The sequence below is a fragment of the Osmerus mordax genome, chromosome 11 (genome assembly GCF_038355195.1).
Source record: "Osmerus mordax isolate fOsmMor3 chromosome 11, fOsmMor3.pri, whole genome shotgun sequence".
Taxonomy (NCBI): Eukaryota; Metazoa; Chordata; class Actinopteri; order Osmeriformes; family Osmeridae; genus Osmerus; species Osmerus mordax.
In genome coordinates this window covers 3,503,671-3,528,544 of record NC_090060.1, presented here as the reverse complement: position 1 = coordinate 3,528,544, position 24,874 = coordinate 3,503,671, and the positions used below count along the sequence as shown (strand labels likewise).

Genomic DNA, 24,874 nt, shown 5'->3' with positions numbered 1-24,874 from the left:
ATGTGACTGGCATTTCCAACTCACCCTTGGAAATGTGATGTGACTGGGTATAAATGCAAATGACTCGCAGTCACACAAGGAACTAACTGTAACTGTAACCAATTATAGCATTAAGTATGTCAAAACATGACACTCAACATATAAATAGTCAATTACCCATAGTTCCCACTTTTCTGTTACTATCCAGTGTCAACACACTCCCCAAAAGGTCACCAGGTGTGGTTAAAGGAATAGATGATTTAATTTGAAAAGTGCTTGCTGTTTCCTGGCAGTGCCTAATCTGTGTGATGGGGGCATTTGATACCCTGCATCACTCTGGGAAGAAGGATAATGGGTCCGAGCAGGGGGCACACCCCTCCTCCAGCCCCTTAGTAGAGAGTTTGGAACACCTCCAGGACCGGAGCACACGGCACACAACTGACAAGGGTTGAAAAACAACTTACGTCTTAATGTCTGGTAACGTCCTTGTTAACTTGGGCTCCTGAAGTAACACTATTCAGTTTCATCTTTGCTTCTATTTAGGTTTAATTGGTGAGAAACAAGGTCCCTGTCTATTTCTTGTTCCAAGCAGCCCAATTATTATCATCAGCAGAAAGAAACATAGTTAGGTAATTTGACATAAGGTTTGGCTTCTTCTCCCACAGTGAAGGACTGGGAGTTGTTTAATCACATTCTGACCAGCGTAATTGAGTTTGAAAGCATAGTTTAAGTCTAGTCTTGGACTTTAGAGCTAGTATGGAATTTCATACACAATGGTAGATGCTTTTACTATATTGGCTGATGAAAATGGAGAGATGATGAAGGTTATGTCATGCTGGCAACAGCTTTTATTTTAATAAGGCGGTTGCTGCGTCTCTTGCCCAGGGCTACCTTGAAATTGTGATTAATGGGTGGTTCCTGGTTAAGGAGAGTGTATAAAATGTTTACAAGGCGGTAATGTTATGGAAGACAATCGAGTTCTGTGTTCACAACAAAGATTTTAGAGTCATCTTATGACATTTTATGCAGTCAGATAGATGTACCTGTACTTCATTACACATAGTACCAAAATCTGAACTTTGAATTCCAAAACCCAAATTGGCTTACTTAAAAAAACTAATGACATAAGTAAAGATTAGAGCTATTCAAATTGTCTATGGCCAAGCATTATGGTGAAAATTGGAGGTTTGTTTGTTAGTATGAGGGAATTTCTAATTGTCCCCTTCCTTTTGATCTTCCTGCCAAATGGTCTCCCATCTGTGTGTCTGAGCGCAGAGGTAAGGGGAGTTGGGGGGGAGGGAGGGAGACTGCAGATGTCGGCACACAGTCTTCATCATTCTCTATGTCATTCCAACATCTGTCTCCATCCTGCTCGAGGCATTGTCGTCCAACCAACAACAGCTGCTTATTACAACAGAGGGACAGTAGCCTCAAAAGACATTTGGATATCTTGAACATCGGGTATACTCGGTAGATCCTGTTTGTTTTTCGAGGGTAATGTTAGAACATTAGGTGGCTGATGATTTGTGGATAAAAAAAAATAATAATAATAGCAAGTGTGATTTTGATCTATGTGTAGGATCCTTCAAATTGACGGTGTGTATCATGCACTGTATGCGAACCTAAAGAGACACGAATGAGCTCCATGATTGAGTTGGTAGGAAGAGCTTGTGTTGATGTGAATTTGTTTACATTAGAGGTCTCTGTGTCATTATGGCAGCGGCTAAAGAAATCATTAGTGTCACCATTTCTGTACGTTTTACACCTTCTAATGAAATAAGGATTGTCTCTTTGAAGCATGTCTTTAAAATGTTTCGATTAGCCTTTGTAGAATTTGTAAATGTGACTGCCATTGCTTGCAACTCGCAGTGAACTGACAGGTTCATAAATTGAGTAATGAATTAAACAGGTATTCATGATATTGAGATAAATGTCTATGGTTACAGGTTCATTTATCACCCGTACTGACTGCATGTTTCTTTGAAATTGTGCACATTTCATATTACTGCTGACCTTTAAAGAATAAATTAGCTTTAGACATGAAACATGCCTTCATGTCACATTTTATACACAAGACAAGCAATTCATTTGTTGCTTTATTTTTTACAAAGATTGAATCTGCTGTGTACTTTATGTAATTTCAATGTTGAACTAAATGACAGCCACATGCGTCAAGCTCTCAAGGTGTCGACAGTAACCTTTTGAGGTAATGTATGAAATTAAAAAAACCCAAGCAGGATTTCAGAGCAGTGAAGTGTATCATCATTGGTCATTAATCTGAAGCCAAATCGTCCAGTGGTTTTAATTTGCTGTTACAAAATATAAGTTGATACAAAGTGGAACGGACTGTGTTGAGGCAAATTGATTTTCACAGCCGCAGGGTTCCAGGGCAACTGTTGGTATGGTTTAAAAACTTCAAAAAGGTCAAAGTCAAAGCTCATAATCCTGGTATAAACAATTGGGGATGCAAGAGCGCTGAAAATATAAAATGCTTCAAACAGTGTAAGGATGCTAATTTTCTTAGCCTGACCATGCCCTATGCATATCATTTGCTATAAAGTGTTGTAAATTGTGTGGAGTGGCTTACAATGACTCTCTCATACAATAGATCAATAGTAATTAGCAATTAGGGCCTTTAGGATCTGAACTTAGATGTAGAAAAGTTCAGCCACCTTGTATGGGAATTAGATAGTTTTCTGACAATGACTATCTTGAAGGCTCTCTTGAAGGATGATTATGGGATGGTGCTGTATTGACTGCTCAGGTATTCAATGACTGATGACTTGTGTGACTCGAGGTGATGTGCTGGTATGCTCGGTAGCCTGGTACGAAACGGACTGGCACTGCACAAACACATCAGTGTCCAATGGTGACCTGCGTAGGCATATGCAGACACAGTACTGCCTAAAATTAGTATTATAATATGTCAACCAACTGCACTCTTCTGACTTTCAGTCAAAATGCTTAGGATCAATTTAAACCCTTGGTAAACCATTGGTTTTGTTTGTGGATTGCAAAATAGCTGCGCGAAGGCTGCTTGTAAACAAAGGTGATATGAAATTCATGTTTTCTTTGTTACACTCACAGGGACGTCTGCACACAACTCCGATAGCAAAGGGATGACACAGAACCCATATTGTAAATAGTGTGATGATGGACACATTTCATGAGTACCTCATCGGAAAACAGGGATTTCAGTCCCCGGTGAACACGATGATTAAAGTTGCTTTGACATTCACAATTTCCTGTGGCAATAAAACAGGGCAGCAACAGGAAGAGGACATTATTAAACATTGCTAGGTGCTTGCCAGATCAAATACAAGTTACATCTTTTTGAGGCAGTGATGAAAAGCTCTGCATACCTGTATGATGTTAACTAGTAAGCGATTGACTTTTTATTTCAGTTTGTGACACACATACCTAAAGTAGACTTTAGTCCCTTTATACAATTCCTTTTTATTGCACTGACAAAGTATTATTTTTCTTCTTTAAGCATGGAATCTTTAAATCTATGTGACAGACTTTACTTGATTGCATCTAACCAGCGTGTGTCAGGCAGTTTCATTCCACTGTTCTTCATTCACACATGGTGGGAAAGATGTCCCCTTCCCTGATTATGACCACGCATTGACAAAGTATTATTGTCCCAAACACACATACAAAATGTGCCAAACATACACAAACATTGTGTCAAACACAAACACATAGGACTACAACTCCATAGGTCATCTTCCACGACATTGAGTGTCCTCAGCGAAACTCGACTGTTCTACATGACAAGCAGCCAATTGTCTGATGTTTTTTTTCCATTACATCCTGTTGCGTTGCATTGGGAAGTTTGGTCGCATCTTCTAGTGACTGGAATGTCAAATATGACATTATGGTATGGTAATATGGGGTTCTTTGTTGGAAATGCTTTGATACATTTTGTGGGGCACAGCCGTTCAAGCCACTTTGCTTCTTTTTAAAGGATGGTTCACAAATGTTGTATATTACCCATATGGCTCATTAATTGTTGACTGGAGTATTTGATCAACCACAAGGTCATTTCATGGTGTTGTAAAAATGTAAGTTTTTAATTCATTCAGTTATATTCATTGTCACCATATTGGACTGTAACTACCTACAGTTCATAGACTGAAAGAGGCCAATTCTAGAAACTGACCTTTCCTAAAAGGACCATACAATACAACAAAAAAATAACTTCAAAAAATATGTTCCAATTTGTTTCTTCGCCGAGTGCTGCTGAGGCTAACACGTTTACCACCCTGCTGCACTCGAAAAATCAGTGTGAATCTGCAAATTAATTTCCCCCATTTTGGTTGTTAGTCTTTTTATGTTATCAATCTAGGCAGTTCACACTGCAAATGGGCTCTGGCACATTATCTGAATGAGCACCCGCTCTGTAGGCCTCCCTTTCTCTTTTACTTAATCTGCTTATCTCTTCAGAGATAGCAGGCTTGAATGGGCCTTGGTAATGGTGTTGGAGTCCTATAATGGCATTTCTAAAGAGCTGCCCATAGGTACGAGTTTGGGTAAATAATGTATGTACACTCCTAAATGTTATAAAATACACAAAATACATACACAAAGTATACAGAATAAATCTTCTTATTGCGATATTGCTTCTAATGTGCTGCAAATGATTTTTTGAGAATTGAATGTGTATGAGTATCCTAACCAAAGTTTTTAAGATGTTTCTATAATGGCATTACCACAAGGTTTAGAGGGAGAGTTTACGGCCTACTTTCTTTTAGGCGATTGTATACATAGCATTCACACTTAACAATGAAAGCCTCGGAAAATGACAAATCTGCGAGCTCATGGTTCATTTTCTCTGGCCACCCTCCAATTTAAACGAATTTTCCTCCGGCAAGAAAAGTGCCTGGCCAATCATAACCATTTATCTGATATGGGGTGGGTTTAATGCGATGATGGTACAGAGGAGCCGTTTTGAGGCATTTTCATAAACAACCAAGATGACTTTTCATTGCTCATCTATCGAATTATATTATACATTTGCGTCCAGAGGCGTATAAACGGACTGCACCCATTGATACAGCCCCATGGAAATCGAAAAGTAACTGAAAGATTCAAATATGCATTTGCAAATTGATCTGGCAATGCCAAGCTACTGAATCGGGACTAGTTGATTGAGATCAGCAAGCCTAGTGTCCCTCATTTGATTTATGATTGCCCTATTTCTGTTTGAGTTATTTTATTTGCCTACATGATGGGACTGTCAGAGCAAACCAAGATAAAGTACTGGCGGTATGTCGAGCATACCTGTAGGGATTCTCGCTGTCACTTTTAGCTACGCTTGTCTCCTTACAAAAGCAGCCATTTTCATCCCTCTGTTACCCTAACACTCAGGATGAAACCAAATTCCGTTTTATAAGATAATAGGTGCTTTTGAAAGCATACGGTTCATGAATCATTGATTTGAGTAGGAGTTGATTTAAACTCCTTGCTTCTTGCTGTGACCATCATTTTTCACTGTTTGGGAATTCTATGACAGCAATATAACAGGGAGCTTCTTTTGTAACCATAACTCACAGTGTTAGTAGACTACTGAATGTCACACTACTGTATATGAGTTACTGTGAACCTTGCTATCCTTTAGCTTATGAGTTACCTTTGCCATTAGACAAGGCCTTTCTTGGCAAGCACAGTCGATCAAAGTAGTCTCCACATTCGTCATGTGACTTTTAAAGGTTGTCAGTTGTTTTTCCGCTTGTCTTGTCACTGTATTCAATATCAGTCATTTGAGCAGAGGGTCTGCACTGGGACTGGTGCCTAGCGGGAATGGAACTGGGTCTTCTACAGCAGCACTGCACTCATTAGATAATGCTTTAGCACTCATAACACAGAGAGCTGCCATTCAGCCCATGATTAATCAAGTTCCTGATGGTCAGGCTGGGTTTGGAGTTGGCAAGCTCTCAGAATCAAAATCTCCAGACTGAGAGTCCACAGCGATGTTCCCAGAGAAGCTGAAAGAAACACATTTCACACCATATAACCTTGGTGCATTAAACACTAATGAATGTGAAGAGAAGAGAGCACTGCAGAATGTTGTTGGTCCACAGATATCGTTTAAGCCTATTGCTTACGTTAATTTCTGTAATGAAACAAATGGATTGTTTACTTTACCCTCTTTGTCTGCAATCACATGAAACATAATGATACTCTTAAATCATCTTTTCAAAAATGGTATCTTCAGTTCAGGAATATTCAGGAACTTCAGGAATATTGGAGTTTACACTTCTGTCATTTTGGTCAATGTTAGACAGTCATCCCACAAACATACAGTGACATGTTAATAATGATAGGTTTCTACTATTTGGGCCTCCTTATGGGATCATAAAATATATAAAACAAAGATTATGCTTGCCCATGGACAAGGATGCCGATGGTCAGGTTTAGAAAAACAAGCCACTCTTGTCAGGCATTTATTTGATAGCAGTTTTTATTGATTGATATTCCAATGTGCTTGCTCACAAGTATTTAATTTGTTGTTGGGTGGGAGTTGCTGAATCAAGAATTTGACCAACATCTTCTAAAGGACAGAATAGACATAGTGTCATATTGATTAAGGACCAGATCCATCAGCTAGAGACAGAAATGTTTTATGTTCATTTTGGTTTTCAATTTACTTCTTTGGTCAAATTGACAGAAACCAATTCAGCAATGTGAATAATTTCATTTTGATGGTTGTGCATCTGTTTCTAATGAACTCATGTGAACTCGAAGTCTGAAACTATCAAGTGTTGTCCACCGATAGACATAAGAACAGGAGACAGAAATGTTCCAGTTCTAGAACTAGGTTACTCTGTGGGACGCACACCCACTAATTTTCTAATTAGCACCTGAGCCAATTATCTGCTCTGCTGGCTCCATGTTCTGTTGGAAAGATAGCAGACATGTCTTCAAATAAACAGGCATGCTAATCATTCAAATACTGAGGCTGCCTTATATAATTACAATACAATTTGTAAACAGTCTTGAGCTGATGGATACAAAGGTAGAGGTTTGTAGAGTACAAAGGTTAATTGCAGTAAGTGTTAGGGTCTGGAATCCAATAGTGCAGTAAGTGTTAGGGTTTGGAATCCAAATCCCATTTTCTCTCAAGAAAGCGACCTGTCAATCAACAACCGTATTGGTCCATCCTACTTTAAATGTTACAAATCAAATTCCATTCCACTCTTACTACAGACAAATCAAATAATGTTGCTATTCTACTTCTATTGTCCATGCAGGTCAATGTACATTATATCAAGTTCATTCTTGACACATTTTTACACGTTGCCCCAAACAATAAATGTAACATTTCCAACAGTGAGCAGGTCTCATTTGTGGGCAGGTTACCGTGACATTTGATGTATGTTCAAGAAGAGGCATATCTTAGGGGACATTATTAATGTTGAGAGGTTCCCAAGGAAGAAAATGTGAGTTTTTTTTTGCTCACCACTACACTGTATAACACTTCACATAGGTGTGATTGAATTTGAAGGAAATTGCTCCTGGAACCCCTTGAGCCTTCTAGCAAGAGAGAAAGAGAGAGAGGGAAGGAGAAGGAGAGAGATTAAGTGTGCATATGACCCCACAGACAGGGTTGAGGTCGAAGGTAAAATTGGAACAGCTAGTCTGGTCAAAGAACTTTGTCATGCTGTAAACTTCATTGCATTTATTAGCTATTTGTAGTATATTACTGCAAAGTGAATGCTCTATCTTTATCAATACTGCTTGAAATGTTACTATTTCTGCACATGTTAACATGTACAAACCTTTCTTGGGCATTCATTATAACTTTTTGTCAAGTTCAAATAAGATATTCTTTACAGGCTTAAGATGGTGTTTGTGTAGATTGAATCCTTTGAACAAATACAAGATTGTATTCAATATTCATGACACTATGGTGATCATAGCCATGCATAATCTCCCAAAATGAAGTGAATGTGTAATCCTCTCTTGAAAAGTAAACTAATCAGGAATATCAAAATAAAATCACGTCTTTTTGTTAATTGGTTGAAGACTATGTCAATTAATGGCTCCCTCCTTAATTCACTTCCTTTTCCCATCGTTATGAATTCATTCCATTGACATTCATGCTCACATGCAGTCACCACTGGGGCATTAATAACACTTCCCTGGAATAACAGCGCAACCTACTGGTCAGACCCTCAACTAGCATCATACTCAAAGAAATCCATGACAGTCACCAAAGAATCTACTAAATGAAATACAAATATGCCCTGCTGTGCCTTCTCTCTCATAATTCACATGTGTGATAGTGCTGTGTGTCCCTGCATGTTAAATGAAGCACAAGTTAAAGAAAAGAGTCTGCTTCAGCTGTTTGCACAACGATTTATTTTATTAATGCCCCATGTCCTGTTTTATGTTTGAAAGCACTTAATCATTTATTATCCAGCAAGGGGACATTGTGTGTTCAAATAAATGAAAGGAATAGCACTTCACCTTACCCTAATTGCCACTGAATTTGATGCGGTCCACTAATAATAGTGGTGGTGAGATGTTTCATATTTGTGGACCGGAGGGACAATGAGAAGAGGGCCAGACCTTGGAGACTTACATTCAGTCATTTAGCAGACGCTCTTATGTAGACTTGGGGCAAGGTTGGCACACCATCCATGATTAAACATGTGGATGCCAGGGTAGCAGTAGTTTGGAACGGGCCTTGATGAATAAAGTCATTGGGTGAAATAGATTTGTTTTGTGTGCAAATGGTTGTTTGAAAAATGGTTTACAGGTGGGAAACCTTTTTTAAAGATTTTTGCATACACATTAGCATAACAATCTGTTCATGATTCAAAATGTTTTTTTTATTGTTGACAAAAATATTGTTGTTGATGTTTGGATAAGTTTACAGTATACACTGAACTGTAGTCTTCAATCTTAAGACTTGTCAGCCGATGAGGATGGAAAGGCTGGCTGTTTTGTAGCAAAATGTATTCCGGTTGATCTGACAAGTAACCTATGAGAAATGTGAATGATTAAAGATAGGCTTGCTTAGTGCAGATGATTTTTGGTCATTTACGTCTGTTAATTGCAAATTATATTTTTAACAGTTGAAATGAAGCCCATCAATTAGGCCTACCGTATTTCTTCGATTAAACACAATTACACAATGTTCATTTTTGGTGCTGCGTTTATTCGAGGGTGGCGTTTAATTAGTAAGAGAGATTTCGTGAATTGTAGCTGCAGTGCGGCCATAGACAAATAAAGAATAGACAAGGAGGTCAAACACAAAGCCTAGTGTAAAATTGAATCCACGCGTTTAGTCGGGAGTAGGGCGCTAGCAACACCCCAGAAGCAGAACTTGAAGTTTGCATTGGTGGAAAAGGGTTAGCTGACAGCCCTGAGAAGATCCAGAGTTCAGTGTCCTACAAGTGCAGTAGGCCTGAGTGCGGCAACTCCCTTTCTCAATGGCTATCAATTAGGTGTGCGTGGGTAGTGGCCTACTTTAACTGTCTCAAATACAAGTGTTCTACATTGTGTAGAAATCTGAAGCAGCATGCCAAAACGTTCTTACACTAGCTTTCAAACAGAAAGATGTGCAGAAAGCACTCACCAGCAGCAACAGTTCTGTGGCACGCGAACTTGGGAATGATGAAAGGCGAATTCGCGAGTGGCGAATGACATTTTATATTGTGTAATAAATACTGTTTTAATGTAAACAATTAAATAACCGTTTTCTGATTTTTTTTGGTGCGGCGTTGAATCGAGGGCGTCGTTTATTACACAATGTTCATTTTTGGTGTGGCGTATATTCGAGGGCGGCGTTTATTTGAGGGCGGCATTTACATTTACATGTATTCATTTAGCAAACGCTTTTATCCAAAGCGACTTCCAAGAGAGAGCTTTACAAAGTGCATAGGTCACTGATCATAACAACAATATAGCCACAAAAACATTGCGAGTAGCCAAAACATGAAGCACACATTGTGAACAACCAAAGTAAGTGCCAAAGGGAAGAGCCATAAGAGCATGTAGTTAAACAAGTTACAATTAAACAACATACATTTAAACGCAGAAATACGGTAAATACAACGGCACTTAGGAATGCTTGGCTGGACCTGATGTTAGTTTCCTCCAGGATCACAATGACTCGTATTGAGAGACTTGTTGCTCTTGTTGGTTAGTTGTAACGGTTTCAAATTATTGTACTCGCTGTGAAATATTTTACTGTTGATTGTCTTTTCTACAGGTACACTCTTGTGGGGAGTTTCCTGTTGTTCAATTGTAACATGTTTAACTGCATGCTCTTATGATTCTTCCCTTTGGCACTTATTTGGTTTTCCACCATGTATGTTTTATGTTTTGGCTGCTCTCAATGTTTGGGGCTATCTCGTTGTTTTGATCAGTGACCTATGCTCTTTTGTAAAGCTCTCTCTTGGAAGTCGCTTTGGATAAAAGCGTCTGCTAAATGCATAAATGTAAATCAATATGTTTATCCCTCTAGCCTACTACATTTTCATGGTAGTAAGCAAGGTGTGTGTGTATGCATGAGTGTTGACCAGCAAAATGGGAGTACATACATTCTTACCATTCCTGTCATCCAGCAAAAAAATCTACATTCTTCCACTGTTTTGCATGTGCAATTGCTGAATATAGGCAATGTTTACTTATGCCATTTATTCAAAAAGCAGATGAGAAGTCAGACATGGCTATAAATTAAATGCATGCTCCCCATCGTCTGATTTGTCCCCTGAGGGCCCACATCAGTGTGGTCGGCTTTTATGATCTAATGGCTTGCCATAGAAATATAAAAGGCCATTAATAATGGTATGCCAGGCTATTAGCATTTTGCTTTGTAGTGATTTTCGCACCCTCCCTCTAGCTACTCACATTCCTTTATAAAATTGCAAAAAAAAATCTCTGCCCATACATTATCCTGGAATTTGACTGAAGTAGCTAGGCTACATGATCGTAGAGATGATGGTGAACACTCATAGTGGAAAGTTCTACCTCAATATATAATGAGAGAGGTCCAATCATCCAACAAGTTGGACATGGCTCTCTTGCATATGTATGTTTACACTATATGGCGAATATGTGGACACCTCTCAGTAAATGGACACCTGCTTGATGCAAAATCATGGGTAGCTATTAATATGGAGTTTGTTGCCACTTTGTTTCTGTAACTACCTTCACTATTCTGGGAAGGCTTTCCTATTGACATTGGAACATTGATGCAGGATTTGCTTCCACTGGTGGTGGGTGATTAGACCTGGCTTGCAGATGGAGTTAGAATTCATACTATTAGACCTGCTGTGATATTATAGCCTACCTGCGCCGAAGCCTGGGCGTAGGTGATTTATCTTCTCTTGCGAATGCCGCTACAAACACATCAACATCGACGGCGTATTAGGGCCAGATTGTAGTAAGCATTCGCGGACTTTGAAAAGACATTGCCGTGATTTGGGCCTATTCAAAAGGAAACATCATATACGCAGGGGCGGATCTACTGGGGTAGCATGGGGTGGCAACTGCCACCCTAAATATAGCCTTGCCACCCCAGCTGCCACCCTAGTTGGCAGCTTTGAAAACAAAGAAAAGTTGTGGCTCATCGAACATTTGCGAGAGCGAATTTCTAATATCCGACTGCAAGCGAATGCAGCACGAGACAACTCCACCCACCCTCCCCACTCAACCAAGTTGGACATTTGCGAGAGAGAATTTCTAATATCCCACTGCAGGTTAATGCAGCACTAGACGACTCCAACCCCCCTCCCCATTTCGCAGAGTCGGACATTTGCATTTCTAATATATATACAAGCCCAAACTAAATCTGCAGATTTTTTTTCACATTTTCTGCGGTTATTCAGACTGAAAATCTGCGGAATTTTGATAGCCTTCCTGTTCTTGTGTTGGAACGACCGAAGTTGTTCCACAACAGTTTGAACGCCTGAAAACTCCCTGGCCCTGTCTATGTAACGGGGCGACAATGTTTGGGTGTTTTGTGATTGTGACATGTAAATATTGGCTGTTGGTAGTGGGCGGGGTTGAACAATGGTAAGTGATTATTTTAGAATGGTGTATGGTTTGTAGCGTTTCCCAACAGGTGTGCCAAATGGTCTCTAATGAGACCGACGTGATTGGTGACGGGAGGAATTAAATGCGGAGGACGGCATTCAACGGGGAAGCTGGTTATTGGCAGGCGCCCAGAAAGGACTCAACGACGAACCTCCACGGAGTGGAACAGCAACCGTTACGATCGAGCAGAAGGATCATACAACGCACACAACGAAACAACGTCAAGAAACGCTGGAGGACACTGGTATCGTGCGCCCCACCAAAAGACGTACAACGCTCTCTATTTCGGCAGCAAAGGGAAGGGAAATACACTTGCCTGTACCACATTGCCGTGTGACAGCCTAGTGGTTTAACCTCACTGCCAGTGCGGGTCCTGATCTATCTTGTTCTTCTTCCGCAGTTCCGTGGGAAACATACGCCACCGCTGTGAAAGGACAGTTTTGGTGGAACTGCGGTGCGCTTGCGGCTGCGTTACACTGGAGCCCTGAAGTCATCAGCTGGGTCGTGAGTGGTGTCTGGACTGGTGGGATCGCTGGACAAATCCTCTCATGAGTGGTCTATTTTTTACTTACTTTTATATCAATCTGGATCTTCTGCTACTTCTGTGAGGGACTGGGGGTTATGAGCCGGTCGCCGTTTTGCGGCATACGTTTATGGTGTGTTATAATGTTTGCAGTGTTGTGGGTTTGCAGTGAAATTGCTGTGGGATTGGCAGTGAAATTGCTGTGGGTTTTGCTGTGAATCTGATGTAAATTGCTGTGGATTTGCTGATTAGCTTTTGGCACCAGGTGTAGAGCTGCGATTTGCTCATGACTTAAGTCTTCTGTTTTTAGAACTGTGTATTAATAAAGGGATATTTATTATAAATTATTTCACTGTGTTGGTTGTGTGCCTCAAGGATCCGAGTTAAAAATCCTTTCCGTTACATCTATTCCTGTAATTTTGGTTGATAAGTCTTTCCGTGTCAGTTCTTCAGGGCTGAATCTGGGCATCGTTTTAATATTGGCTACAGTAGCTGGTCTAACGTGAACGTTACTGTATCAGTTTCAGGGTTGACAGACTTCCTTTGATTGCTACCACAGACCTACTACCTACACTTGTGGCAATGGGCTCTGTTTACAGGTTAAATATTTCGAAAGAATAGAGACGTAATATGAGTTGACAAGTTTATTTAAATTTTGCCTCAGACCAATGCATTCTATTTGAAATTCCATGGGTTATCGTCGGAATTCTGCGCTCGCGAATTACGTTTGGGCCTGCTAATATCCCACTGCAAGTGAATGCAGCACTAGACGACTCCAACCACCCTCCCCACTGCGCCGAGACCGAGGTGAAACCAGTTTTATATTTGAGATTCAACAAACATTGATATTCGTACCTTCGTTCAGGCTTCGTGTCATATTTAGGGACCGGGGTAAAAGAGTAGAGAGCCTGAATGCCAATTTGAATACACACCATTTTCAGTGTTTCTTCAATATCTTTGTCAAAATCGACCATACAAACTTCAAACTTGTTGCGCATTCTTCTACTACTAGCTGACCAAGTTGTCCAACCTTCTGTTTGGTGATAGGCTACAGTTTATTGTTGATTAAGCAATAGCCAATAAATCAATGAAAACACTTTTTATTTATTTATCAGTTTCCTCAATATCTTTGATTTAAGGCTTTAATAATGTGCCATAATAATGTAGCCTAATGTTTGAGTTAAAATGTCTTAATTTGGGGGCATTCCAAATAAACATTGATTCCAAATAAACATTGATTAATATGACTGTAATTAAATCAGCATATATACTTCTGCCACCCTCTCTGCCACCCCATGAATATTTTTCTAGATCCGCCCCTGAAATTGGTTAGCAATTTTGCCAAGCAAATACCAAAAAATAGGTTGCGGCAGTTTGTCTTTCAACTACAGTTGCAAAATCCGGATGGCACTGAGTTTGAATAGCTTTGGTGACTTTTTGTAGTACAAAATTACTGTCAATCAAAAGGAGATGCAGTCTTTCGACAGACCCTCCAATCATCACGCGGAAGCCCATCGTCCAGGCCAGCCCACTCCTCCATTCACCCCCAGAGACGCTGAGCGTCCGAGGCGGGACATAATCTCAGCATTCATCCAATGACCGTATAGTTTCGAAGCACTGAAAAAACTGTTAAAAGCAGCCCCATTGAAGTCCATGGAAGCTGAGCTTCAACAGGGAAATGCACTGTGACGCTACGGGAATGTATGAGAAGGAAATCAGTCAGTCGACCTGCTAATATATGTAGCTGATTCTGAAAGAACTCGTCTTCGATATGAACGTGTTCTAACGCATTTAAAATGTTAACACAATAGTAAATATTTGACCATTAATTTTTTGAAATTTTAGGGGACGCTGCTCCCCTGCAGTCTTAAAGAAATCGCCATTGATTGTAATACATTGTAACACGCACCCCTAGCCAGCCACGATGTCAAATAAATTGGAACATGCAGTCTAGCGTGCACACACACAGCCCAGTGAATACATATATACAAACAACTCGATTGAACAATTTAATTATCAGGCTGGCCGCCTACTGAAAAGAACATAGGCTAGATAATCAGTGTGGGACTAGTTTAAGTCCACTCGTCTACTTTTTTGAAGGTAAAGTCACGAATCAAATCGTTGAAGTCAATTTTTGCGAAGCAGGTCAAACTCGTTTGACATCACCTTCATGCTAAGCCATTGTTGTCTTGCATGCTTTGATACCGGCAACGACACGTGACGGACGTGGACTTCACTACGGGTGGGTAAATGCATACAAAATATGTATTATTATTATTTATTTATTTTATCTCCTGTGCCGGGGCCCCCTAGTGGCCGGGGCCCAGGGCAGCAGCCCCTCCTGCCCATTGCACAAACGCGGCCCTGACAGGCAGTCCAGTAGGTGGAGAGTGTACGGGGGACAGACCTTGAAGGATGACGTCTTGGGTGTGGAGGTGAAGGTCGTGGAGGGGTGCCGTCATGGGAAGGTTATATAGGAAGGGGGTCCGCCTCTGGGGCAAGTGTCTGAATGTCTGGAGGGAGAGACGGGAGAGGGAGTCAGCAATGGTGTTGTGGTGGCCGGGGATGTGAGTGGCTCTGATTATGAATTGATGTGTGACTGAAAGCCAAATGAGGCGGCGGATGAAGGGCATGGCGGTGATGGAGTCTGATCGGCCCTTATTGATCCAGGAGACGATGGCAGTGTTGTCGGAGTGGATGAGTATGGATGGGCTTGACCATTCATGGCCCCAGAGGAGGGCGGGGAGGATGACGGGGTAGATCTCATGAACTGCGGGGGGAGGCGAACGGGCCAACCATGAAGCCCTGAGCCACCTCCTTGGCTAACAGAGCAGAGACCACATAGGGCGCCTCGAGCGCGGAGCGGAGGTTGGGGCAGCCGAAGGAGCAGGTGGGCAAGGACACAAGGCCGGGGCAGAAGCCGAGGACCCAGCCGTCCAGGAGAAACCGCACGGCGGCGGGGTCGGGGTGGTTGTGGAGAGCCGCGGCCAGGGCAGGGACAACGATAGGGGTGGAAGGGTGGGCGGACAGTCAGGAGGCCAGCCGGCCGGTGGGGTCGAGGGAGCAGGAGGAGCGGGAGTGGAGGCTCCGGCTTGAGAGACATGGAGCGGGTTCCAGCGTTGAAGTTGTTACATATCATTTGCAGCAGGATGGGGCGGGCCCAGCGGTAGGTGCCCGCAGGGCCGGACAGGAGGGGCTGCAGAGTGATGGGGTGGGGAGGGGCAGGGGAGCAGGCAAAACCGGGCCGGGCGGGGGGGCCGTGGGCCTGGCACAGGGGCCGGGCGGGCAGTGACCGTGCACTCCAGGGACGGGTGGGAAGGAGCACCTCACAGGGAGCAGGGCAGGGCGGACTGAGCAGCGAAAACCCAGCAGTAGATCTCAGAGTCCAGCGAGCCCCAGTAGGTGGCCTCATTGTACTGTTGGAGCCGCCCCGCGGGCTGCAGGATGAGGTAGTCGTCCAGCTCCGCCCGGCGCCCAGGAAAGGAAGAACATATGACGTCCTGGAACAGGGAGAACGAGTACACGAACTTGGCAGCCGTGAACTTCTGGCACCTGGTGGGTTCAGGGTGGCGGAGCAGGACGGGGCCACAAGACCCGATGATGGTAGGGGCGGGGTTCGGCGCCGCGGAGCAGGAAATGGAGAGCGGCGTGACCGCCGGAGCCGAGGCCGGAGACGCCGAGAAGCGGGCGAGGAGGAGCGATCCCGAGCGGAAGGCCCTGGAGGCAGAGACCACGGAGGACGGTAGAACTGACAGGGCGCCCTAATATTAGACCAAGCTTGGAATTACAGCACGAGGAGCAAGATTATGATCACAAGATCATGGACGCCTGAAGCGTGTCAGCATGCACGGAAGTGTGTCATCTGACAAGGAAAACGCCAGGATAACAGCCGTGGATGTGACAGTTCCACCATATTTGTTGCACCGGGTCTGGTTTCTGATATTTCATTTAATGTTATACACTTGCCAAATATCTGACTAAACCAGTCCGACAGTGGTCTATTGTTTCTAAATTGATTTGCTAATTGCACACTTCCTATATTGTGACATTTTGATGGCAGGTTTGGACCCCATTAGTGTGTTGTAGCAAATCGACAGTCCATGTGCAGGCTTTCTATCTTTATCTACTCTACTACTGTATGTCAACCAGTTATTTGTAATTACCATGTAATTGTCTGGGGCTTATGGATTAAAAGAGCATCTTTAGTTCCCAGAAAACACTCTCAGGTGACCAGCTGTTATTTGCTAACCACAGTGTGCTTTGACATGTTTGTGACTAAGAGAAAGAGCTTCTCTATACACTGTGCAGAGTCACAGAAAGTGCAGATTAAAGGTGTTTGACGTATCAGATGTGACAAATGTTAAAGGTGGTAGGGGATTTGTTGTTCTTATGCTATCTGTATGAAGCACTGTGAGGAACACGAAGCATGATGGGAGATTAAACCAGGGTTCCTACACATAAATTCAAGCTCCACTCAAACATTAATATAACTGATACCAAAGGATATTCATACTGGTTACCTATTATCACCTTGGTATGGAAAACATAATGAAAACCCAGAACATATTAGGAAATTTCCTAGGTTACTTGGAAAACACAGTTGACATTTCTGAGAAATGTCAAATAATAAACAGCTGGGTGTGACAAATTATATCATGAGGGATGATACCCAGTTACCAGTATGAAGTACATTTAGTCATTTATCAGACGCTCTTATCCAGAGCGACTTACAGTAAGTACAGGGACATTTCCCCCGAGGCAAGTAGGGTGAAGTGCCATGCCCAAGGACACAACATCATTTTGCACGGCCAGGAATCAAACTGGGAACCTTCTGATTGATAGCCCGATTCCCTAACCGCTCAGCCATCTGACTCCAAGTACAATTTTACACACAGCACTGAATGGATAACCAAAACATATTAGAACATGTATTTTCATACAATGTAGCCTACACTTTTACATTTACATTTATTCATTTAGCAGACGCTTTTATCCAAAGCGACTTCCAAGAGAGAGCTTTACAAAGTGCATAGGTCACTGATCATAACAACAAGCTAGCCAAAAAACATCGCGAGTACATTTACATATTTAGCAGACGCTCACTTACAGTAAGTACAGGGACATTCCCCCGAGGCAAGTAGGGTGAAGTGCCTTGCCCAAGGACACAATGTCAGTTGGCATGACCGGGAATCGAACTGGCAACCTTCGGATTAATAGCCCCATTCCCTCACCGCTCAGCCACCTGACTTCTCAAGAGATAGCTAAATTATCCAACCATTACCATCCTCACACAAAGACATGCATTAAAAAAATGTCAGCTAATGAAAATACAATTGAAAATACAAACAAAAGGTCTCTAATGTCAAAGAGACTATGTCTGAAAGACAATGATAACCCTCTAAAGGGAAGTAGGGTGAAAAAATGACAAAAAAAATCCTTTCCACTATATTCTTCTGAATCATGATGGTGTAGGAATGGCATATGTTCAGCAGTTTCTACACTGTTACAGGTGATTTGCCAATGTGCATACAATGTTGTCACTTGATATGACAACTACTCCAATTAACAGATATGGCTTTGGGAAACATCATAGCATGAAACAACCACACTACAGAGAAATAGACCAAAATGGAAAAACAAATAAATGCTACAAAACTACAGAAACAGAATATTTTGCAGATCTTACAGAAGAAGCATACTATGTAGACTACATTGAAAATCAATTGCTTTGCTGGTATGATATTTAGGAGTGTCTGACGTCAATAGCACATAAATAAACGGTAACGTTTATAATTGCAAGGGCACATAATATATCATAGGCTACGTGTTGCGTTTGGTAGAGCTCAACACTGAGATTCTAATTTTCTCATTAGTCATCGCTCCATGCGAAGCAACAGCTTTTCCATTATCTTCCCATCATCCATCACTAATTTCTGCAGAATGTAAACTTTCTTTAATTACATGCCACTAAGCGTGGCATGTCCATTTGTCTTGGTTCGGAACAGCAAGCATGTCAATAGCTTTGCTACATAAACACCTGCGTACTGTACTTCTGTGCAGCATTTACAATTACCCAAACTTTTGGTTACAAAGGCAAACTAGTGGTGAGAACTAGAATAAATTAAAACAAAAGGTCATCCGTCCAGATAACTTTTCATCTAAATGTTCATCTAAACCTGTCCCTTTAAGATGTAAGAACTTACAATAAAGTGTCACAAAGTCAACGCCATATTGTCATGAGACAAAAATCCAGCAATATTTTCAGTAGAGATGCATGGAATTGTATTTACACGTCAGCAAATATATACGTTGACTGACAATCCATGTGGATGTGATAACATCTCCAGTAGAACCAGGGAAAGGTTTTACCCATGCCATTTCATCAGCATACTATGGACCATCCTGTTCTGCTCAGGAGGGTGCAAAAGCCTCTCACAATGATGAATATGGGTATGACTACTGGACAGGAGGTCATGGGTTAATCCTCTTGTCAAAGCCAGATCAAAAGGTCACACCTTCTCTTTCTTCTCCCTTAGATGCTGCTTCAACCCTGACAGCAGTGATCACAACTACCGCTGTGGGTTTTACCTGAGGATGCCTGTCCAGCAAAAAGGTCTTCCTGTCATACCTTGAGAGATTTATTAGTATCGGAAGTAGCACGTAACACTGACATTTGATGTGTTCTTTTAAAAGAGATGGATGACCACTGATTAAAGCCTCACCCCATGCCCTTGTTTCTGTCACATTATCCTGTGTATGTGTCCAAAATGTAGTTGTACCACACTGACAGAGCTGAAAAGCCATGCAGAACAGAGGATTAAGCCGTGGAAGGTTGTGATGTTCCTCATCACAATGAACATATAAGTGTCTGTGGAAAAGTGTGAGTGCTATAAGATTTTGTGTTCTTAACAAACAGTGTTTCTTCCGCAGTAGTCATCAGGGGACAGTCTGCAGGACGAAACAATCCATCATCTGTTGAGCCGTCTGCCATATTGATGATGGCGCTGCAAAATGTGGACTTTGGCTGTGGTCCTTTATTCATTAGGGGGCTTATGCTCCAACCAGCTCAGTCTTCCTCCCACTGGTGAGCTGTGTAGCGCTGGGACTCACCGCACACAGAGCTCATAGATTGGACAACAATAGTTAGCCATGTCTGGCCTTTCAGTAGGTTGACAATGTGAGATCCTCACTAGATGTGTCCAGTCCAGAGGAGAAGACCCCACATGCTAAGCAGCAGAAGCAGACCAACCATGTTAAGTGGCCAGCAGCAGCAGCGAGAAAAGATCACTGTGGTGGCCTCAGTCTCCAGTGCCACAACAGACAACATTTTCCTGTTCAAGGTGTTCCTCTGGTGGACTATCAGAAGAAAGGTTATCGTCTGCAGAACTACTTCACATGACAAAACTCCAGCCAGTCACGTCAGCTACCAAGTGCAGCTCTGTGAAGGAGCCCTCTGCCACCCGTTTCTCTAGAGTTTTCTTTTTCTGGAATCAGATTAAAATAAACTATACAATAAAATAAAATTAAAAAAGATTGCATAGCCTCCATCCAGCTAGCCGGCTGATAAAAAATCCTTTTAACCCGGCATGGAGATTCATGAAATCTTAGTTTATATTACAACCAAGTAAAAAAAATGTTTATACTGTGTTAATATTTTTTCTAAAATAATATTTCAAGCCTATTTACTTAATTTGGACATAGGGTTTTGTAAAGTTCTAATCAGAGGGAAATCCAAATAGAGCTGAAATAATAATGTCCTTGTAAAAATCATACACTAAAAATAATTCGTTAAAGAATTGTAAAATTATTGACAGTCAATGGTAAAAAAGTAATCTACGTAATATGCATTGAAAGCAGCAATGTGCAGGAAGTCAAATGTTTTCCTGTCGGCAGCTCTGTTTGTCCCAACGCAGCAGTAGTAGTGTAGGTTGATGGGTAGAAGTGCGGTAGTTATGTCGAAATTAGATCATATGACAGGTTTGGACACTGATGGTTCCAGATAGGAGTCTAAGAACCGTTCAAAATGTAAATTATCCAGAATTATCTCATCAGGATATGTGATGGGCGTTTATAAAAGCTTTTTGCCTCTTGGTTGTTCGCGGATACAATGTCTCTGTTCATATATGTGTGTTTTCTCTCTCTTTGTGGAACTGTTTACGCCCCAGGTAAGTAGCATTTGCGCCTTTAAACTATACAAAAACACAACTATAACATTTGAGTAGAATAAGAGAAATCGTTGCCCACCGAACTATTCTGTGCAATGGAAACTGCTGTATTTACGTCTTGCATAGCTTTGCTCATTATTGCAACAAAGCAAACTAGACACAAATTAACCCATGCCACAAGTTAAGTATAACATACAGCTCTGGAAAAGAAGAGCACTGCAATTTTTTCTGTCATTTCCAAATAATTAGATAAGGAAAGTTTTAAGTGAGGAACAGAAGGGTTCAACTTGCAGTGGCCTCTTAAATTGAACCCGTCTGTTCCTCACTCAAAATGTTCCTTTTCAACGTTTTTGGAAAGGGAAAAAAAGGTGCAGTGGTCTCTTAATTTTTTACAATGATGTATATCATACCTGTATGATTTGTCTCAATTCACTTTTTTTCCTATCGAGAGTGATGTACCATAATCTGCATGACTGAAATCGTCGTCATGTTTTCCAGACTTGTTTCGCTTTGCCTCCTATTATGGAGATCATATGGTTCTACAGAAGACCCCAGAAAGGGCTGTGTTATGGGGCTATGGGCCAGATGCAGCCATGGTCTTTGTCTCTGTGACAGGACCATTCACACATAAAACTCCAGCAGCCACGGTCTCTAACGGTGAGCAATGGGATCAGCACAATGACTATACCAATACACACAATCAGGAGGCTGATATTGAAGCTGTAGCTGAACAATGACAGATTTGTAGAGTAAAACTTCATTGTAGACCTCATGATACTATGCTACTAGTCCCAATTAAAAATAAAGGGACTCTTTAAAAAATGCTTATGGAGGTTTCAAGTTAAATAGAAAAGAATAACGTTCCTGTTGACACAGGTGGGATTTATTTTCCTTTGGCAGTCGTGATATGTTAGACACATTATGTACATATCCACATCACTGTAACACTGTGATATTGTGGTTTTCTATTCCCTGTGCCTGTAGTTGATCAGTATATGGGTTACATCCACTGGTATTTGTTGACAGGGATCTGGAAGGTGAGTCTAGACCCAGTGGAAGCTGGGGGCCCTTACAATGTGACTGCGTTTCTGAAGAACGGCTACAGCATCACCCTAACAGATGTACTGTTCGGTGACGTCTGGCTGTGTGGAGGCCAGAGCAACATGGCTTTCACGACTTCCCAGGTGATTTGATCAGTGGTGGTTGTGACTTGGGGGATTTTAATGTTGGTTTTCCACAAAAGTTTTCCATATATTCAGTGTGATTGACTGTGTGAGTTTATACCATTGTTTGTAGGTGTTTAATGCTTCTTATGAGCTGACACTGGCCTCCAAGTACCCCCAGGTGAGGGTTTTCATGGCTGCACTGGAGCAAAGCAGCACCGAGCTGACGGACTTAGCTGGAGTCACTGTACCCTGGTCAGTTCCCACACCAGGTAAGAACAGAATCGAATACCAACACTTCCCTCATCAATCATTCCTTCATTTTTCTTCCAGTAAAGTAGAATTACTACTTAGCAGCCATGTAATTATCAATGATCAACCAGTCGGTCAACAAAACATAATCTAGTAGTCAATATTTTTCCACATAGCCTTTTGAAATAGAAGTTAAATTCACTAGCTGTCAAAATCAAAATACAATTGATGGTGTTGTTTATTGCCGTCATCTTTCCCTCTCTTGAGCAGAATTGCTTGGCGGTGGGAACTTCACCCACTTCTCTGGAGTGTGCTGGTTGTTTGGCCGCTACTTGTACGAGACCCTGAGGTACCCTATAGGCCTGGTGGAGTCCTGCTGGGGGGGTACACCTGTAGAGGCCTGGTCCTCACCGCGGGCTCTGCACCAGTGTGGCCTGGACGGCGCCAGTGATGCGTAGGCATATAGTTTCACCTATGTGGGCAGTACCATATGTAAAGCTACAATAATCAAGCTTCAAACTCCATTGCAACATGAGCTGATAGTATGCATTTTGGGGTGTATTAATGAACAAGAATGAACAGATGAAGGATCTTTATCTTCTGCAGTTATTTGAATGTAACCTGATCATATGATGTCCCCAGCATCCCCGTGTCAGAGGACACTGTTATGTTACAGTCTTTGTGGAGGAGCTCTGTGTTGTGGAACGCCATGATCCACCCACTTCTCAACATGACCCTAAAAGGAGCCATCTGGTATCAAGGTTAGAAGAAAAAAAAATTGTTCTGTACAGCTTGGGCAGAAGAGAGTAACGAAGTAAAGCAGGAGGCAGGTTCAGTTTTCAACGGTGTCTTGGTGCTTTTGTTTTTGTAGGTGAGGCCAATACTGAGTATCACCAAGAACACTACTCCTGTGCCTTTCCCACCATGATCGATGACTGGAGGATGTCCTTTCACCAGGGCTCTGGGGGACAGACTGCAGCAGACTTCCCCTTTGGGTTTGTTCAGGTGAGGACATCACACAGCCTTATACAAGTTCCTGTTAAACCCCATTTAGTAAAATGTTACCCTTTACCAGCTTAGTGATGTTCGCAGCCTTTCTTCGCTGCAGTTAATAGCATTCCTTTGACTGTACATCAGTAGATCAGTTAAAGGTAGGGTAGATAGGTTTTTGTGAACCTTGTCATTTTGACTTGAGTTAAAAAATATTCAAACCGAAATATACCGCCGCTTCCTTTTAAAGTCACTTCCTCAAAACACGCCTGACTACTGCCTGGAGGTAGGTAGACAGACAAGTAGCCCGTCCAATCCTTGCATTTGGTCCAAATTTGATTGTGTTTATTACAGTCCTGCAAAGCCCAAAGATACTGGATTTATGCAATTTGACTGTCAAACCTGTATTGGTTGCCATCAGGATATATCAGCAAATATGACAAACATTGCTTCTCAACAACAATACCTACCCTGCCTTTAATATAAAAGGTGATACTATAAACAGCTGATACAAAGAGCCTGTCTTTTCTCTCCACCCCCAGCTGTCTACGTACAGAAAGAGCTCCACAAGTGAAGGCTTCCCATCCATTCGCTGGCAACAGACTGCAGACTATGGCTTTGCTCCCAACCCCCAGATGAAGAGGACCTTTATGGCTGTGGCCATGGATCTGCCTGATGAAAAATCCCCCTGGGGCAGGTATGACATGAAAGAAAAGCAATAGTTAGAACATATACACACTGTATGCTGTTGTCCCCCCCCCCCAGTATTTGATATAATTGTTGTGCATTCACCATTGGCTTGGCAACATGACCCATGTGTTCCAGTATACATCCCCGATACAAGCAGGAAGTTAGCATGCGACTGACCCTGGGAGCCAGAGCAGTGGCCTATGGGGAGAGGGAGGTCTCATTCCAGGGGCCTTTCCCTAATCAGGTCCTGGTCCAGGATACATATGTCAATGTTACCTATGATCAGAGACTCTCTGTTAATTCATCAAAAGACATATTTGAGGTGAGTCTGATGCTATAATGCTACTGTGCCACTGTCAAACTTGCAGTTTCATGTGGCTTTTTGAACCGTTACGTAATCTCAAATAATTACTACTCCTTCGGTTATAAGTGTTTTTATAAGACCTCTCATTTCCCCACTAGATTTGCTGCTCAGTGCTGAAGGCACCCTGTTGGTTTTTGTCCAACTGGATTCCAGCGCCAATCATTCAGTGGGACAGGACCTCGGTGCAGTTGTCCAACAACAACTGCCGATCCGCGAACAATGTGGCTGGCCTGCGCTACGCCTGGAGGGACTGGCCCTGCGACTTAAAGGCCTGTCCCATTTACACTGCTGATGGGGTGTTACCCGCACCACCCTTCACTCTCAACCGCTGGCCATTCCAAAGCATGAAAAGTGAGGTCCACCCTCCTTCCGAGCTATGGACTATTCCACCCAAATAGGGGAAACAGAAGTTGCAGTGTTGTGAACTAAGAATTAAGCTCTAAGGAGGTGTGGAACTGCCTGCGACTTCCTGTGTATTTTGATTGCACTGAGAAAATAGAAACATTTGTATTGTCAGTTAACGGTTAACTATGAGCATCGCTAAATCAAACCCATAATTAAATCGATATTATTGTGATTATCAGGAAAATGTAACATAAGATTATTTTTATTGAAATGTTAAAACAGACCAGGAGCTCTAAGGTTGTTCAATAAATCAACTCTCAACTCCCAAGTGCCAACTTTACTTTTACAC

The 24,874-nt window shown here is 42.1% G+C and overlaps 1 protein-coding gene across 2 annotated transcripts; it reads left to right on the top strand.

The window, feature by feature from the left end:
• The first annotated feature begins 20,516 nt into the window (after positions 1–20,516).
• Positions 20,517–24,861, top strand: siae (sialic acid acetylesterase). Of its 2 annotated transcripts, none has more exons than XM_067245752.1 (10): positions 20,517–20,721; positions 21,220–21,378; positions 21,706–21,905; positions 22,018–22,156; positions 22,407–22,590; positions 22,779–22,897; positions 23,008–23,141; positions 23,669–23,823; positions 23,952–24,138; positions 24,279–24,861. In XM_067245752.1, exons 1-10 carry the CDS (start codon positions 20,664–20,666, stop codon positions 24,576–24,578), a joined length of 1,635 nt encoding a protein of 544 aa, XP_067101853.1. In that variant the 5' UTR covers positions 20,517–20,663; the 3' UTR covers positions 24,579–24,861. The 2 variants fall into 2 exon arrangements, with proteins under 2 accessions (XP_067101853.1, XP_067101854.1); XM_067245753.1 differs by having other exon boundaries at positions 21,748–21,905; positions 24,279–24,860.
• Positions 24,862–24,874: the final 13 nt, after the last annotated feature.

Excerpts from the sequence above, each read along its gene's own strand:
- siae (XM_067245752.1), top strand. The coding sequence starts at position 20,664 with ATGTCTCTGTTCATATATGTGTGTTTTCTCTCTCTTTGTGGAACTGTT. Across the intron at positions 21,379-21,705 it reads AGCAGCCACGGTCTCTAACG|TTGATCAGTATATGGGTTAC; the intron begins GTGAGCAATGGG and ends CTGTGCCTGTAG. Across the intron at positions 22,898-23,007 it reads AGGAGCCATCTGGTATCAAG|GTGAGGCCAATACTGAGTAT; the intron begins GTTAGAAGAAAA and ends TTGTTTTTGTAG.